The 18,067-nt window shown below is 38.9% G+C and overlaps 1 protein-coding gene across 4 annotated transcripts in view; it reads right to left on the bottom strand.

The window, feature by feature from the left end:
- Positions 1-1,880: 1,880 nt before the first annotated feature.
- LOC101156850 (SPRY domain-containing SOCS box protein 4) overlaps positions 1,881-18,067 on the bottom strand; it is a 78,563-nt gene continuing 62,376 nt past the window's right edge. For all 4 annotated transcript variants that reach the window (XM_020710976.3, XM_078935636.1, XM_020710977.3 and 1 more), the window contains exon 4: positions 1,881-5,179. In XM_020710976.3, the coding sequence (XP_020566635.1) occupies positions 5,052-5,179 (128 nt within the window). In that variant the 3' untranslated portion in view covers positions 1,881-5,051. The remainder of the gene's footprint in view (positions 5,180-18,067) is intronic.

The following is an 18,067-nucleotide window of genomic DNA, read 5'->3' as shown; positions in this document are numbered from 1 at the left end:
TATGTGAATGTGTAACCCCTGTGCTATCTTAGATGACCCCACCCTTATATTGCCGTGTTCTCCCTACCAGGACAAAGGTGGATAAAGGTGAAGAGGGTTTCATGTAATCCATGGACACCAGTGAAGATCACAAATCATTGAAGAAAAAAGGTTCAGCGCACTGTTTAGTGGGTCTAGATGACCCAACTCCCAATGTCAAAGTGCCTAGGATAGCACAAGGGGTATACACTCACTGGTCACTTTATTAGGTACTCCATGATGGTATCGGTTTGGACCCCTTCTGCCTTCAGAATTGTCTTAATGGCATTTATAATGCCATAGATTCAACAAGGTACTGGAAACAATCCTCAGAGATTTTGGTCCATGTTGACAGGACAGCATCACACGGTTGCTGCAGATTTATCGGCTGCACATGCATGATGACAATCTCCCGTTCCACCACATCCCAAAGGTGCTCTGTTAGGTTGAGATCTGATGACTGTGGAGATCATTTGATGACAGTGAACTCGTTGTCATGTTCAACAAATCAGTCAGAGATGATTTTTAGCCTAGTGACATGACGCCTTATCCTGCTGGAAGTAGCCATCAGAAGATGGATGCACTGGGTCATAAAGTTATGGACATGGTCAGCAACAATACTCAGGTAGACTGTGGCGTTGGAACCATGTTCAGTTGGTGCTATGGGGCTCAAAGTGTGCCAAAAAAGATCCCCCACATCATTACACCACCATCATCAGCCTGAACCTTTGATACAATGCAGGATGGATCCATGCTCTCATACTGTTGACACCAAATTCTGACCCAACAATCCAAATGTCGCAGCAGAAATGGAGACTTATTAGACAAAACAACTTTTTTTCCAATCTTCTGTTATTCAATTTTCGTGAGTCAAGGTTGTACGTGTTGTACGTTTAGAGATGCTCTTTTGCAGACCTCGGTTGTAACCAGTGGTTATTTGAGTTACTGTTGCCCTTCTATACGCTGGAACCAATGTCTGTCCAATCTCTGGCATCAACAGGGCATTTTTCTGCCCACAGAACTACTGCTCACTGAATATTTTCTCTTTTTTTGACCGTTCTCTGTAGAGTTTCTGAAAGACTCAGACCAGCCCGTCTGACACCAACAACCATGCCACATTCAAAGACACTCAAAACAGCTTTCTTCTCCATTCTGATGCTCGCTTTGAACTGCAGCAGATCGTCTTGACCATGTCTACATGCCTACATGCATGATGTTGCTGCCATGTGATTGGCGGATTTGAAATTTGTGTAAACAAGCCGCTGGACATGTGTGCCTAATACAATTCAATTACAATTCAATTTTATTTGTATAGCCCAAATTCACAACAGTCGTCTCAATGGGCTCAGTAAACATACAATCAAAAGGATCATAAATGCATAGAATTCAATAGAAGAATACTAATCTTTAACTAAACAGACTAAACTAAACTGGGCATCCCTGCCCGTAGACCCCCCTTCGCGTTAAACTGATTCCGGTTTTTCAATACAGAGGCCAGTGAGTGTATATGAATATGCATCTGTTGTACTTTTTTTATTTTTTTTACAGATCAAGTCACGATTAACCCTTGTGCTATCCTATGACCCCACCCTTACATTGACGTGTTCTCCCTACCATGACAAAGGTGGATAAAGGTGAAGAGGATTTCATGTAATCCATGGACACCAGTGAAGATCACAAATCATTGAAGAAAAAGGTTCAGAGCACTGTCAAGTGGGTCTAGATGACCCAACTGCCAATGCTAAAGTGCCTAGGATAGCACATGGGTTAATCATCCAGAGAGATCCAATTTATCCACGTTAAATAAATAATTACGGTGTTTTTTGGGTGAAGTTAGAAAAGACACAAAATCCAAAACATAATCAAAGTCACTTGGCTTTTATTCACATTTCACATCCGTTGACCTCTGAGCTGCACTATCAGTCCATACATTCTACTACTTTCTTCAAGTGATCCCTCCATCCTAACTGATAAAACAGGAAGTAAGATCTTCGCTGTCTGCAAAAACAACAAAAAAAAGAAAAGAAAAGAAAACTATAACAATAATATAAAGCAGCATTGAAGAAACAAGTAGATTTCTCTTTCCCTTCATCGCCAGCATCTTTGTATTAAATTTACCTGAATGTGACCATCGCAGGTCAGTTCAACAAACACACAACTAGCTTGTGATAAATAAACATTGCTGTCATCCTATTGTCATCAGATTCAAACCTCACACTCACAATAATTATAATAATAATAACATTAATAGTTAAAATAATGAAGGATATAAACAGAAGATAAAAAAGTGACTCAAGCCATTTAAGGAAATAAAACTAGATTGGTCTTTAGGGTGTGTGCTCACACATGTGGTTGTGCATTGATTGTATGTATTCCATTCACCGGTTGTGCTGTGTGTCCTGCGCACAGTGGCCTGTGCTGTGACCGGGTCCGTCTGCTTTCTGAGGCAGAGACACACTAACTGCTACCAGTGAGCTACAGCAGGGGGGCTACAAACAACAGTTGTCCGTCTGTGCCGACAGCACCGGTCAGACAGCGGGACAATCGAATGAAAAACTTCGGCTCGGAGTTTCTGCTTCGCGGATCATTTAGTGTTGCTCCAGGATGGGATCTTACCCCTTGTGCTATCCTATGACCCCACCCTTACATTGACGTGTTCTCCCTCCCATGACAAAGGTGGATAAAGGTGAAGAGGATTTCATGTAATCCATGGACACCAGTGAAGATTACAAATCATTAAAGAAAAATGGTTCAGAGCACTGTCTAGTGGGTCTAGATGACCCAACTCCCAATGTCAAAGTGCCTAGGATAGCACAAGGGTTGCAGCAGCAATTCAGCAAAAAAAACAGGTTTGGTCTTCTCATAAAGCCCTGTCGGACACAGGACTCTTCATGGAAAGATCAGAAAGGAGATCCTGATGGATCACGGCTTGTAGCACTTTGATACAACCGAGTCACGTCCTCTCTGCTTTAGCATCATGTTCTGGTGTTCCGACAGAGGGCATTAAACCCCCCCAAATCTCTATTTTTTATGACACTCAAGCATTTTCAGATTTTCAAGAAATTGCCAAGTTTGGTCTTGATTTAATTTGGTGTTGCGTATAAAAAAATCTCAGTCAAATATGATTCATATCCATCAAAGCTTCTGAAACCAGTGTTGCCAGATTGTTTTTTTTTCCCAATTGGGCAGATTTGATTCAAACTTTGAGGGCAAAAATTGCTTTGGGCAGGTGAACATAATTTGTGCAGGTTTGGAGGTTTTTAGTTCCTTGTTAAAATACATTTCAACCAGGAACATGTTATCAGGGGAGGCAGGTGAGGCAGTGTAATCGTCCTAAACAGCATGAGCCACTACGGATAAAATATGTATGTGTCAAAGAATCTGTTCTAAAAATGTTATTTCTATTTATGGTTCTAATCTTTTTTTCTTATCACTTTTATCTTAAAAATTTTCATATTTTGCGTATTTCCTGTTTAATTGCAGTGTAGGCTGGGAGGTGTGATGTATTGTAATTTAATGTAATGTATTTGTTATGTTGATGTTCGGATGTGACATAAAGTTGAACTGAACAGCTGCAATAGGAAAACAACTGTGATTTTATGATATTATTCAAAGAAATAAAGGTTTGTTTTTTTGAATGCATATACGTTTTTGGGGGGATTTTTACCATTAAAGTTGCACAAAATTAGAAAAAAACAAGTAGCTTTTGGAGTAAACCCAGTAATTTGAATTTGTTTTTAACGTTTTAGCAATAAGATACTTAAAAAATTATAATCACAAGAACATGCTTTCAAAACTTAAACTACTCCTTAATATGCTTCACAAGTTTTTGATTAAATTTTACTTCTCTTAAATTCAGAAAAAGTAAAAATCCAAAACCAATTTTCACTTTTGATCAGAACCACTAGTATTTGATTATTTTTGTTTTTCCTCTTATGTCCTTGTGTCTGTGTGTGTGGGTGGGGGGGGGGGGGGGGGCGTCAGCTCATTTGATCTTCTTGTTAATAAAGTTTGATAGGAGTCAGTTATTTTATGTTTTGCTCTGACTGCAAAAATGGCGGATGTAATATTGTTAATTAAATTGGGAAGTAATAAATAACTGATGATTAATTACGGCTAATTACAGCTAATAATGAACTTTTGGGGTGTTTTTTGTGGGATCTGGTAGTTTTTAGATGACTTTTGGGCTGGAAAACCGTGAGTCTATCTGGCAACACTGTCTGAAACCCTGAAGTTAGCTGCACAAAAAAATAAAACTGACAGATATGATAATTTAAGACTAAAAATGACATGTGAATGACGGGGCTTCAATGAAGCACCATGCATCACGATGAAATGGATTCTGAGGGAATATTTAAAGAAAAATTAATTCGATCAGTCTGAAGGGTTTCAGCTCTCAACAGATGTTTGCATAAAACCAACAGAAACGTTTTCCAAACTGATGTTTTACACCACATTCACAGACCAGCAGGCCCGTCTCAGTCTGTTCTGTGTGGTGGACGGATTCAGGCTTGACCACATAAAGCATCAATGCTAAAATCCTCCCAGACTTCGCCCTCTATCTGAACAGACACCTGCAGCAGTGACAGTCGCTGACTGCACGTCAGAAAGGCCTCTGTGGATGGGGTTAGTGTGCTTCCTCTTGCTCCGTTTCACACCACCAGGTGGCAGTGGTTGCTCATCGTCTCTGCTTTCTACTGCTTAACCACAAAGTGGCATCAGGAGATGGGCTTTCATCCTGGACAGGCGAGACACCGATGGGACAGTCATCAATAATTTACTCATAAATCTAAAACAAATGGAAAAGCAGCTTAAACCAAAGAGAAGGTGGTTCTGTCCAGCTGGAAACCTGAACTTCCCTCAGATCGTCTACCATCTTTGTGTCCCTCCATGTGGAGAGTCACGTGAGCCATGGAGCTTCCAGTGTGGACGTCTGTGCCTCCTTAAATTCATCCAGGCGTCGTCCATCTAAAGGCTCCCTGCAGGCCCCTCTGTTACATCCTTCTAGTCCCCTTTGGCTCTGCTTGTGTCAGTCACTGGTACTGGAGGTAATTTTTGAGCGACTGAGGCAGAGGAAGTCTCTCAATCTCCTGAAGTCGGTCACGACCTAACGCTAGGCGGGCAGCACGCCGACAAAGATCCATCAGAGGCAGAGGCTCGGCTGCGGAGAGGAGAAGGAAACAAAAGTTCAAATAAAAGTCAGGTTGGAGCCTCCAGGGCTTATTCAAACTCATGGAATTGATTGATTCATGTGCAGAATATTTACACAAAAGATACTTTATGTCTTCCTCCTGCAGAAGTGCACTGCTTCAGCAAAAAATTTGATTAAAAGTTAAAACTTGTTACTCCTTTTTTGAATCAGCAAGCTAAAGTTATTTATCAATCTCTCCTTGAAGCTTCTTTTCACATTGATGAAAGATACAGGAGGCTGCCCCACAAAGAGGCAGGATCTTGATTTTCTTTAAAAAAAAATAATTATGAAAACAACCTTTAAAAAAAATGAAAGTAGCTGTTCAAATGTGATCATTCCAAGGATTCTTTCATTTTACTTAACCTTTACAAATCATTTTCTGGCCTTCACAGTTAGTGTGACAACAAAAAAAACATTTCAGTTGATGTAATTTTATTTCAAACTGCTTTTTTTTTTGCCCGAAAGACAAATATTTTGGTTTTCCCCCCCAAATTTTTCTGAGATTAAAGCAAGTCTCATAAATCTAATCTAAGGTTTGTGTAAGAAAAAACGTCTTTGTCTTGATTCGTAACACACAGACCCCAACAAACTCCACTTAAATATCGTTAAAATAGGGAAGATTTACGGAGATCAAGACAGGGTTTTAACTAGAATGATAAATAAAGCACTTAAGTATTCAAATATTTTCAAGTCCTTCCATTTGACAGCAGCATTACGTTCTTTTTAATTAAAAAATGTACTAAAACTGCTTTTTTTTTTTTTTTTTTTTTAGATCTCCATGGCTTTTTAATGCTTCTTTAGTGACATAAAAGTGAAAGGATTCTTTTTAATCCTTCCATAATGTCCCTCTCAGTAAATAAGTGGAGGATGCTGTGTGACGAGGATATGACTGCAAAGTGGATTAAACGCAGAAAAAAAGCTGAGTTCAGGATGGCCTGATTAGATTTTGGATCTGTGCGGAACATGCAGATGATGATCAAAAGAGTGCCGGTTTAGATAATCACAGGCTAACAACAAATTGACTTAGTTTTAATCGAGTTTAAAGATTAATAGCTCTTTGTTCTTCTAACCTAATTCTTTACGAAAACTTAGCCTCCTAGTTTTCTCCCAGTGGTTTTTGATCCCCAATGGTTCCTGTAGAATGATGCCAAAATAAGTCATTAAAGACCCACTCTGATGAAAATGTTGCTTTTTGGTGGTTTTAACATGTTCTTGTGACATTTTTCTCACAATGGAGGACGTATATAAAGAAAATTCCACATTTCTTTATTCAAATTGTTGTTATTCAGGAGCAGATACCAAAAAAAGCAAATGTTTTAGCAGTGGCATAGGAGCTACGGTCAGCAGGCCACAAGCTTTGCATCTTTTTGTACAGCTCCAATATTGCTCACCATTTTTGTTGCACTGGTAATGTTAATGAGCTGTAAACTAGCGGGAGACAAATGGATGGTGGAAAGTGGGGGCAGGGTTAATCCACGCCAACAGTCCGCCCCACAACTCAGAAACAAATTTCTAATGAATTACTGTCACTCGGGACAAAAAATGTCCTACAAAACAACAGTTTTTTTTTGTTTTGTTTTTTGGCTAAGAAGAGCACAATCATAGTTTAAAAATAGATCAAAAGATGACCAGAGTGGGACTTTAAAAAAAGATAGTAATGACAGCTGAACATTTTGAGGTTATAACACATTAGGATGAAAGGTTTCTTTCCCTCTAGTGTGCATGCAACAGTCTTTACCATAATGGAGTATAAACCAGGAAGGAGCCATTCAGACATGGTTTGCGTGGAAAACACACGAACAGACACGGGATTCAGTCATCACAAGAGAATCAAGCTCTGGATTGTTGAAACATTTACAGTATGGGGACAAATAAACTGAAGAGGACCAAACTGTGTCTTTCTTTACCTTTTTCAATAGGGAACCTCCAGGAATCATCTTAGAATTAACTTTTAGCATCAGAGGTGACTCATTACTGGGGAAAATAAAAGCAGATATTTAAAAAAAAAGCCTAATTTTCCAAGTCCCGGAACTGGTAAATGTAGACGGGTATCTGAAGCTAAATCACATAAGTGAATCTTTGGGTTATCCATTTTGGCTGCTCTGAACACAGCAGCCAAAATAAAATAAAATAAAACATATATTTTATAACTTTTTTCTATTTAAAAAAGGCTCTAAAGTGTGAACACTTAGCAGCTAGGCTTTCAATGGAAAAAAGCCCACCCTGCCATCACCTGTAGTCTCAGGACGTCCTCTAACACCTGCCGCTTCATCGGTCTGTGTGCTCAAGGTTAGATCAACAGGATGGCGAGACAGTCCAGCTCCTCTAGGTGGGTGTGTGTGTCCTTGCAGTGTCATTGTCAGCATTACATTCACCACTGTTTGACATGAAAAAGCAGCTGATCTCATTCCACCTACACATTTGACTCTCCTTTCACCAATCTTTGGAGCTTAAATAGGACAAAAATTGTATTTATTTCAGTATTTAAAATACAAATTGATAATTCAGCTTACAAAAAGATCCAAAATGGTATGTTTTATCTATCCAAGTAGAAAAGTTTTAAATAATATTCACCAAAGATATTAGAATTTCTTCCTTTGATAGGCGTAGCTAAAAGCTCTCAGGAGATAGTTATCATCCATCCTCTTCTGCTAAATGACTTCCTATTGAAGCAGCTGCCTTTCCTTATGTTTAATTTCTTTTGAAAAATTGCAGAAAAATCTTCTGCCTTCAGTGAGTTTACATTTTCAAGAACAAAAACAGCTCCAAATATCCGGTGAAAACAGATTAACGGAGATGCTAAGCAGGCTTTTCAGCTTTGCTGCCTAATGACCAGTGTTAACTGGCACCTGCTTCTAACTCATGTCCTAATTTGTTAGAAGAGAACAGAATTATTATGCAAAAGCTCAGCCTTTTTTGTATTAATAGCTTACTTTGTTTCAAAGAGACTCGTGTTAGATCATGCACAAACGGCTCATTTTGTCTTCTAGGAAGGAACAACAAAAAAGCCAATTTGTTGTGTCAGCTCGAAGCCCAAAGCCACTGAGTGAGAGCAGGAGACTCATTACAGCCCAGAGGACTGGGATGAAAACTTCCATCTGTGCTGGCTGAAGCCATTTTTAAATCACAGCCAGTCACCTGTGTGCGCGTGCCTGTGTGTGCATGAAATGTGCACATGCACTTATACAGAGGAGCAATTTTATACCAAATCCAATTAATCCGAGAGGGCTTGTAGGCTCTTTAGTGCAGTTTCAGTTATGCAGAGACAATTTGAGCCAATGTCAGGAGAAAGACTGGAGCTCCACTCCATGCTTTTCCTTCTTCCTCATTCTTTCCTTTGGTTAAAATATTTTAAAAAATAATAATAATACAAAATTAAACATAAGCACGTTTCTTAATACAGACTTATTCAAAGTGAAATCTAAGCTTCTGGTGGAAAAATGAGCTCTGATTCTTCTGACAGATTCAAAGCAGCTTTGCTTACTACGCCAGATATCATCAGGTATACTTTTCACTGGGCCCATTATAATGTATTATTAATGTATTCACAATGAAACATTAAAATGAGCTAAAGCTGTATGCTAGTGTATTAGGGTGACTTGTGCCTTTCTTTTTATTGAATTATCAGCATAAATTGATCTGTCACCAAAATACCCTTTGATAGTATTATCACTGTAAAATTGCCCATTTTGCAGTAGAAAAACACCTGCGTTTGACAGATATATGGTTCACAGCATCAAAGCTGTGGCTTCAAGAAGAGGTTTAAAGTACTACTGCATTCTAGCAGGAGGTGCTCCTGCAGCTCTCTTTACACTACACCGGGAAAACCTCCACATTAATCATCAGCTCCCGCTAGATGTGCATAACGTCCTCATTCTGGATCATAGCAGCAATTAGCCGAGCTTAATAACGTCTACACTCAGCATAACGGCTAACAATCCCTTCTTAATGACTTATATTCCGTCATGTTTTATTCTGGAGGCATCTTCTCAAGCGCCAGAAGTTAATAGGGCCATCCACAGTGGATCATCAGCACCAGGACATTTGCATCTGCTTCATTACACAGCAAGTGCATCCGACAAGATGCGCAAATGTTATCACTAAACATTTGAATTTGTTGATAAATCAGTCAGGTGGGAGGCTGCTGCTCTTTCTGTGAGCCTCCACATTTGTTCATTCATGTTACAGAGTTAAACAGAGACGAGAGAATGTTTTTTTTTTCCTAATCCTGGACTATGTTAACCCTGGATTTAGTTTTTTCTTCTGTACGTTGCTTATAAGTAGCTTTAACATGAAAAATGTGTTTGCTTGTTTAAGCTCATTTACATGAATCAAAGTTTACATATTATACTTCCAATTTGACAGGAAATACACAAATAAAATAAAAACGCACTCATCACTTGTTTTTGACTCTTTTTCATAAAGAATTTCAAACTGTAATACATTTAGACAGTCTGTGATGTAAAGGAGGGATCCCAGATTCATTTTGGGAACTAATGGCCATGAGAACAAGGATTTATACTGACGCGCTCCCCGTTTAGTGACGAGGAGATGAAACTGTTTGAGAGGGGTTCGGAGGAAATCAGTGGAGACTTGGGGTGAATCAGAAAATACTTTAGGTTTCAAAAATGTTCTCTGCCTCTAATCAGAAGACATCAGCATCAATGAAGAGCTTAAAACAAATAGGGACTTTTTAGAATGATGTTGGGTGAAAAGACACTGAAACTGCAAAAAATAAAAGTACCTCTTTAAATCTAAAATATCAAAAAGGATTTTGCCTCCTCTTTGCTCATTGTTGAGATCTATGTTGGTGGTGGAGTCATGCTGGTGACACTTTCTTCCAAGTAATTGGAGAGGCCAAAACACTGGAGCGCACAGAAACAACAACCTGATTAGAGCCCATGTTTCCAGCTAGGAAAAAAAATTCCTGTTTCATAACCTAAAAGTACACAGCAGCTGCAGGAAAATGAAAAAAATAATATTATTATTAAAAACATTCTAGTGAAGCTTTTATTTTTTCTAATTTCTGTAAAGTATTTTTTACTTTGACAAAGTTCTGTGATCTTATGATCTGTATTGAATGTAGAAACAGGAAGATATGAAGTCCTTTGTTTTACTGTTGTGTTACAGTAAATCTCTACCTTTTCTTCAGTTACTCTGAAGCTACTGCAATATATATATATATATATATATGTTCTTTTTCTGCAGAGCAGAACCACTCCCGCCTTTCTGCACTCCATGTCTTATCTCATCTTCTCTATCTTTCCCTTCCCCAAGGCCACGACGTTTGATATTTTGTAGAACGCACACACAACCACACACACACATCACAAAACTGCATGATGTCAAAATGTCAAGAAAACACTGAAAACCTGGTCTGTGTTTAGCTTGATGACAACCCAGTTAGCATTGTTTGGCTGACTGTGAAAGTGCTTTCAAGTCCCAAAAGGCAGAGAAATTAAGAGAAGCACGTAATCCTTTAATCCTTTAATTAAAGTCAATATTCCACAAACTTTATTTTGAAAATTACTCCTGCAAAGCTTTGAGATCATAAAAATGGGGGAAAATTGGAAAACCCCAAAAGACACAAGTTGTGTCACTTCAAGGTAAAACAATGTCACCTGCCTGCTTTTCACACCTGCTTTTCTCTGCTAATCTACAGCCAAGCTATTGACCTGCTGTGGCCTGTTTTCCTGTTAGCGTGGAACACGCAGAAGAACAAACATTTGCAAAAGGAAATCCACAAACCCGTTCTGCAAACATGTTGACAGGCAGAAGAACAGATGCACAAAGCAAAATCAAAGCCCGTTGTGGCAGGAATTCAGACTAGTAAAGATTTTTGACCTTCCAAAACAAAACAAAAAAGCAGAAAATTGAAAGTCTTTTAAAAAGATGTTAAAATAACTTCTGATAAAACATAGGATTTAATAAAAAAAGAAAAGCAAATTCATTCAAAACTGTCTTTTTACATCCTTGATCCTCAATCACTAAAATGTTTGATTCAGTCTTTGAATTAAACCCCTTTTTAGTCGCTTATGGAAAGCATGTTGGTTTCATTCAGAAAAGTAAGAATTCCTTAAAGTAAGTTTGACATCAGAACTCAAAAAGATCAAAAAAACATACAGTGCATGTTCAATGCTAATTTGATCTTCAGTCAAAGAAATGCTTCAACAGTTAACATCAAAGAAGCCTGACCTAAATTTGAAGTGCAGAGAAAAAAAAATGAGCAAAACTCCTGCTTGAGAGTCTTTTTCAGCTAACAGGCTTCAAAGTAAACTCTTTACAGATACTTTTTTGTGTTGTTTTTAAAACTCTATATATGTGTACTGTTTTTTTTGTCACTGTCGGGAATACCTGCACAGCAATGTGTCAGAGATGAAGCAACTGGTGAGCCTACAGAAAATTGAAATGACAACAATCCAGAAGTGCTGCAGATGTTTACACTGCTGGTCAATCCTGACCGTGTCCTTCAGCAGTGAAGACAACAGCAAGGCATTAGTGTGTGTTAGAGCATCTTTTGTTCCTCGACTGTCAGCATGGAGGCTGTAAAGCAGGGATTTTACAAGCAACAGTTTCTATCGTCCTCCCTTACTACCACTGATGAGAGATGGTGAGATAAACAAGTACAATTCCACCAAGAGCCAGGAATGAGCCTGAGATGCTGCTTTACTCTTTGAACACAGATTTTCTTCTTTTTGAAGTACAGCTGAACCAACTTCTGTCCAAGTCAACCCTTCAAAGGCAAAGAGGGAAGTTGGAGTCATTCACGTCTAATGCACCTACAGTGAAGTCTCGCATCTTTCATCGCCCATCATCACCAGTTTGTAACACAGTCACATTTAAGAACTAATGCAGAACTAATGCTGTCATGTTGCTCCGGTCCATGGAGGATTTCGAAAAAACAAAAAAATTAAGGAAAACTAATGGCTACAAAAAAAGCTTTAGTGTTTCCATAAAAACAAAAAAAAAACATCTTGAAATGTTTGTACAGAGCAAATGCTACTGCTTAAACCGCTTGTGCAGATCGTTTGGTATGACTCACAATGTACCCACCACATTACTGTCACACAGGAAGATCGCCACTGTGGGCAGAGCTGACCAGTATTGAAAGGAGCTGGTTGGTAATACAAGCCGTTCTGGTGTTTATTTTTAACCCCCCATCCCTCCCCCCTGCCTCTTCTCTGTCCTGAATTACTGTAAAGTCAATGTTCGCCATCTCCTCTGGGATGAGAGGAAAAAAGATGGGGGGAACAGGAGTGTGCAAGATGCGAAAAAGAGGTGGAAATATGAATGCAATAGAGGAGGAAGAGTAGAAAAGAGCAAAGGAGCTAAAGCAGAAAGTGGCTGTGAAGAGGTCATGAGATGACAGGGGAGGATGATGAATAGAAGAGGAAAGAGGAGAGAGCACAATAACAAGGAAAGTACCGGTAAGTATGATAATGACCAAATCGTGTATAGGAGCAAATAAATTCCTTTTAAACTAATAATCAGTGAAAGGATTAGATTTTTTTGGTCAAAAGGTGCAGGTGTGAGAACAACACCTGAATAGAATTGACTCTTTCCGCTCTAGCCCCATGGGCCCACCCATACAAACATGACCTTAACATTCAAGAAATTCATTTTTCTATTTGTCCAGAGGTTTGAAAACATCAAGAATTCATCTAAAATATACAAAAAAATTGTTGTAGATCTACATTCAGCTGGTGGTTATACATTTTTACCTACATTTTCTATAATGTGAACGCTCTTGGTGCTAATTTGCAGACTTGCTGAAATGAACTTCCACAAGATTTTCTCTTTCTATTGTCCATGCCGTCATTACATCTCGGCTGGATTCCTTTGTCAGAGTCAGCCACTCGTCCCTCTCATGTCTCCAGCTGGTCCAGAACGCGGCTGCTCTGGTTCTGGTACTGGAGCCAGTAAGAGGGACTAGATCACCCCCATCCTGGCTACCCTTCACTTGCTGCCTGTGAAGTTTAGAGTTCACTTTAAAATTCTTTTATTTGTGTTTAAATCTTAGAATAATTGTGCAATAATTGAGGTTCACTTCCCCTACATCCTAACCGGTCCGTCAGGTCGGCTGATCAGCGTCTCTTGGAGGTACCACGGTCTAAGTGGAAGCTCAGACGAGAGCGAGCGTTTTCAATATGTGCACCAAAGCTGTGGAACGTGTTACCTCGCAGCACTTGGCAGGCACCCTCAATGTCCATTTGAGACGGAAAAAAAAACGTCTTAAAATACATTTTTTAATCGCCTGGCTTTTGACATGGCATGAGACGCGGCTTTTTCATTTTTTTACTTTCGCTTGCTTTTATCAATGTTCTTTTTTTACTATTGCATCTATTTTATATTTTACTATTTTACTTTTAATAGATTTAACTTTTAACTGTTGCTTTTTTGCTTGTAGAATTTATTGTACGGCACTTTGTTCGACATTGGTCATGTCAAGACGCCGTATAAATAAATAAACTATCGATATAATTTTATTTATTACATTTATAATATTATTATTATAAATGTTAAGTGTTTTTAAGGGCCCTGTTTTGTTTGGATTTGAAAGGATTGGAAGATTTTGAATGATAAATGAATAGTTGCCATGACTGTTTAAGTGAAAGTGAATCAAATCTTGGCTCTAGACATTAGATCACCAAACTAAATCCAATTCTCAAGAGTCGTTTGTTTTAAAATCCTCATTGAAGAAGAATGTGTGCAGAGAGGTGAACCTTCGGTCACTGTGCAGACGAATTAAAGATTCAAAAACCAGGTTTTGTCCAAATTCCATCAATATTTTTGGTCCACTATGAAGTGTGTTTGCCATTTTATAAGGCTGCCTGAATCTACAATTCCAAAATTCAGTGCCCTGGAAATCTCCCAGAAGTCTCCAAATAACTGGTGTGCTTTGACGGTCATTAGATTGATGAATATAGACCACGATGCATTAGTTTGAAATATTTGTCCTTTGAAAAAATATACATAAATTTGTTTTTTTAATTAATCCAAGTTTTCGTCATCAGAACTAAGTGGATTTATAAATAGTCTCTGTAAAAAGTTTATATCTATTACGTTTTAACTCCAGCAAATGGGTGACGTCATAGTTTTCCTTAAAAGAAAGTAGCGAGCATGTGCCTGCATTGCATTCAAATCCAGGGCAATAGATGGTCTCCCACCATATAGGGGTTAGTTAGGGAGTTGCGAGGGAATTCGGGCATAACCTCAAAGAGACACATTTGACGCAGCTGAGGCTTCTTAATTTTAATTTTAATGGATTGGATTTATCTGCGCTTTTCAAGACACCCAAAGCGCTTACATTATGTCCATTATTCATTCACTCCTCATTCATACTTGGTGATGGTAGGCTACGGTTGTAGCCACAGCTGCCCTGGGGCAGACTGACAGAGGCGTGGCTGCCATTTCGCGCCTACGGCCCCTCTGACCATCACCGGGATCATTCATACACAATCACACACCAGTGGAGCAACACTGGAGGCAGGGAGGGTGAAGTGTCTTGCCCAAGGACACAACGACATTTTTGGCTGGTGGGAGCGGGGATCGAACTGCCAACCCTTCGATCATTGGACGACCCGCTCAACCACCTGAGCCACTGTCGCCCCATTTTACCTTTAAAGAAGTTAATTAAGAAGTTAATTACCTTTAAAGAAGTTGAGACATATCCCATTTGCACACAAACCCCTGCATATGCAATAACACGCCTGACAAGCGAGAGCCTTCGCAGACATGCAGGAGACAGGCCTCAGTCAGCGGCCTGACAGAGCCGTCCTTCAGCTGATCCTACACCGTATTAGAATGTCACATCGAGTTGTGTGCATGCCACACCGCAGGTTTGTTTGCACACACTGGTGCAACACAAATACAGGATCAGAAGGAGATGCAAGGTGTTCATTATAACCTCACAGTGGTGTTAAATACACTGTAAATCAAATCAGTGAAAAGAAATAACAAAACCTTAATCCCAATCCAGCTATGGTATGTGTCTGCCTACAGAAAAAAACTGCAAGTTTGAAAGCAATGACGGGAAAACTTCCCAAAGTCACTTTTGAGCAACGTTGGAAATGTCCGTGTGATGCAAGATGAGGCAGATTCACCCCAAACATTTATTACAATCATGTTTTCATGAGACACATAGTCTAAATAGAAACATGCAAGAAAGAAGCAAAAACAATATGACTAGACTGGAGCTTTATGTGGCCTCAATAGATGCATGCACAACAAAGAAAAAGCACACAGTGCCATTTGTAAACACAGAAATTATCCACACACTGGTGAATACTGGCACACACTTAGAGTGGTCATATACTTTAATCTGGGAGGGGCCTGGATTCAGATTAAGCCTGCAGATGGATCAAACATGTGAGTACAGAAACTGAGAGCAGGAGGGAAGGAAAGGAGAGTAAACACCTGGATAGCATGGCCCGAATTACTTTTAATGGCCCCATAAATCACTTTACAGTCTTCCTTGTTCTTCTACAATTACACACTTAACGTGAGTGCCATGCAGAGCAACTGACTGCTGTGAAAGGACAACGGGTGGGCTGGAAATCCAACTGGCAGGGAGTTTGGGAAAGCATCACAGCATGCAGAATAGACAAAGTTCTGCATAACTGCTATAAATGCCAACCAGGCTTGATATAGCTGTCAACAAATGATGGCTGATGTAAACAAAAACAATGATGTCCAACATTGATGACAAGTCAGCGATCACTGGCTCAAAGGGGAATACATGCAAAACTCTTTGGGGGCTGGTTTCAGTGGTAATCTGTTGCTCACTTATTTAGGTTAATATTAAAATACAGTTAATAATATTGGAATCATCTGGATTTAATTCTGAATTGACCATAATGTTTATTTAATAATTTGAAATTAGTTGGATTGCAAAAACCATAATTATTCTTCCTTGTTTTTTTTTTCATATATGTTTGTGTATCAATTTAAGACCAAACACCCACAATCTGCAACAAATGTTTACAGTTCCTCAAATGACCAGTGGGGGCTGGTTTCAGAGGGGAGCAAATAATTGACTTCCATGTCTAAAAAATACAAACTTTATATAAAAAATAACCTTGTCTAAAGCTAGTTTACAAAATGGTATTTTTTTTCTATCCCAATAACAATTTTTTGCCACTCTATACTGCCCAATCCCTAAATAACACCAAAGCACATGATGCAAAGAACAACACAATGGCTGTCATTCGTCATAAATACTCAGATGTGTCAATGCTCTTCAGCGCTGCAGAGTCAGCAATAAAAAATGGGAGGTGCTGCAGAAAAGAAGCATGCCTCAGCTCAGCCAGAAAGGATAAAGGAGACGGCTAGTGTGTTTTAGGTTTCAATTGACGGCAGGAGTATCAATATTTATGCAAGAAGCTTTTGGAATTGTTCCACCTGAGACTGTCATCACAGAAAACTCACCTGGAAATGCAGATAAGTGACTCTCAAACACAGTAGAATGATTTTACAAAGAGATCTTTTATTTTGCTTTATTGTAAGAGCCATCTATCCTAACCCTACATAACCATTCATATAACATTTGATACACGCATTTCTGAGACTCCCATTTCATAAGCGTAATCCAAAGTTTCCTTAAAAAACGATTGGATATAATGTTTTTTGCCTTGTAGTTCATCATCATTCCACTAGAGGCAGTAGAAGGGCTTTTTCTCCACATTTCAAAATGGCTGCTTCCATTAAATTTCGAAAAAACGTTTGGTACGAAAAGTTAAGCTAATTTTCAAAACTTTATGGTGAGAATAACTCATCTGATATTCATTTTTTTAAAGGACTACTTGCTGTTTTTTAAAGAATGCAACATTTATTAATATTTATCTCCTTATAATACAGTTACAGCGGTTTAAAAATGTGTGGATTAAATTTGAGACACTGAGTTAATACAATGCTTTTTTTCCCTGAACACTCATGTATGCATCTTAAACTAACTTTGTTATGAGAGAAAACTTACCAAATCATTCAAAGTATCATAATTGATTCTATCGATATCCCACATTTTATTTTATTTTTTTTGGATTTCATTAAAGGGTTTAAAATACATATTAATTCCCAAATATTTGAATGTGCCATGTATGTTTTTATTCTTGCTGTAGTGGGCTTCATAGGGTTAATCTATTTCTTAAATGAAGCAAAGCAACTGAGTGATAATGACCTTCAAGTACTCAATAACACCAGTATTATGAGAACAGAAAACATATTAGCAAAGCCATGCTTCTGAAGTTCTTGATAATATTTTAAAGAAAATAAAAGTTATGGATGAGCCTCTGGTTGTAGGACATCTCCCCCACATTTGGAGCATGTAGAGACAAGGACAAGAGCAGATCCATAGATGCAGCTCCGTCATTGACAAGTCTAGCTATCAGCATCTCCTAATGGTCAGTAAATTAGGTGACCAGCTAGAAAAACTGAAGCAGAACGAAAACAAGAAACGGTGTGGGACACATATAGGAAGAAGGTAATGAGAGTGCAGGGGATGAAAAGAAGACAACAGGTGGAGAGAGGCGGTGTAGGACGGGAGGAGCAGGTGAGAGACCTGCTGTGTAAAGTGGAGGACTTGTTGAACGAGAACGGAGGATGGCCCTTCTCCCTTCACATGCTTCAAAGGTTGAAGGAGGAACGGAGTCACAGAGAGCAGCAGCTAAAAGCTCGGCTGGAGGCGAGATCGATGCGGGGATGAATGTGCGGAAAGGACAAAACGCTGCAGAAGTTAAAAGTGGAACCAGAAAAGAAAAGCAAGAGTAGAACTTGAGAACAGACCAAGAGAACAAGGAGAGAACATCAGAGAGACAAGAGTCGGAAGAAGTTGGAGTGAAACTTGGAAAAAAAACTGAGTCT

Source organism: Oryzias latipes, chromosome 17, assembly GCF_053564925.1.
Source record: "Oryzias latipes strain Hd-rR chromosome 17, Olatipes_Hd-rR_3.1".
In the NCBI taxonomy this organism is placed as follows: Eukaryota; Metazoa; Chordata; class Actinopteri; order Beloniformes; family Adrianichthyidae; genus Oryzias; species Oryzias latipes.
The sequence above is the reverse complement of the archived record's forward strand: the minus strand, read 5'-3'. Positions and strand labels throughout refer to the sequence as shown.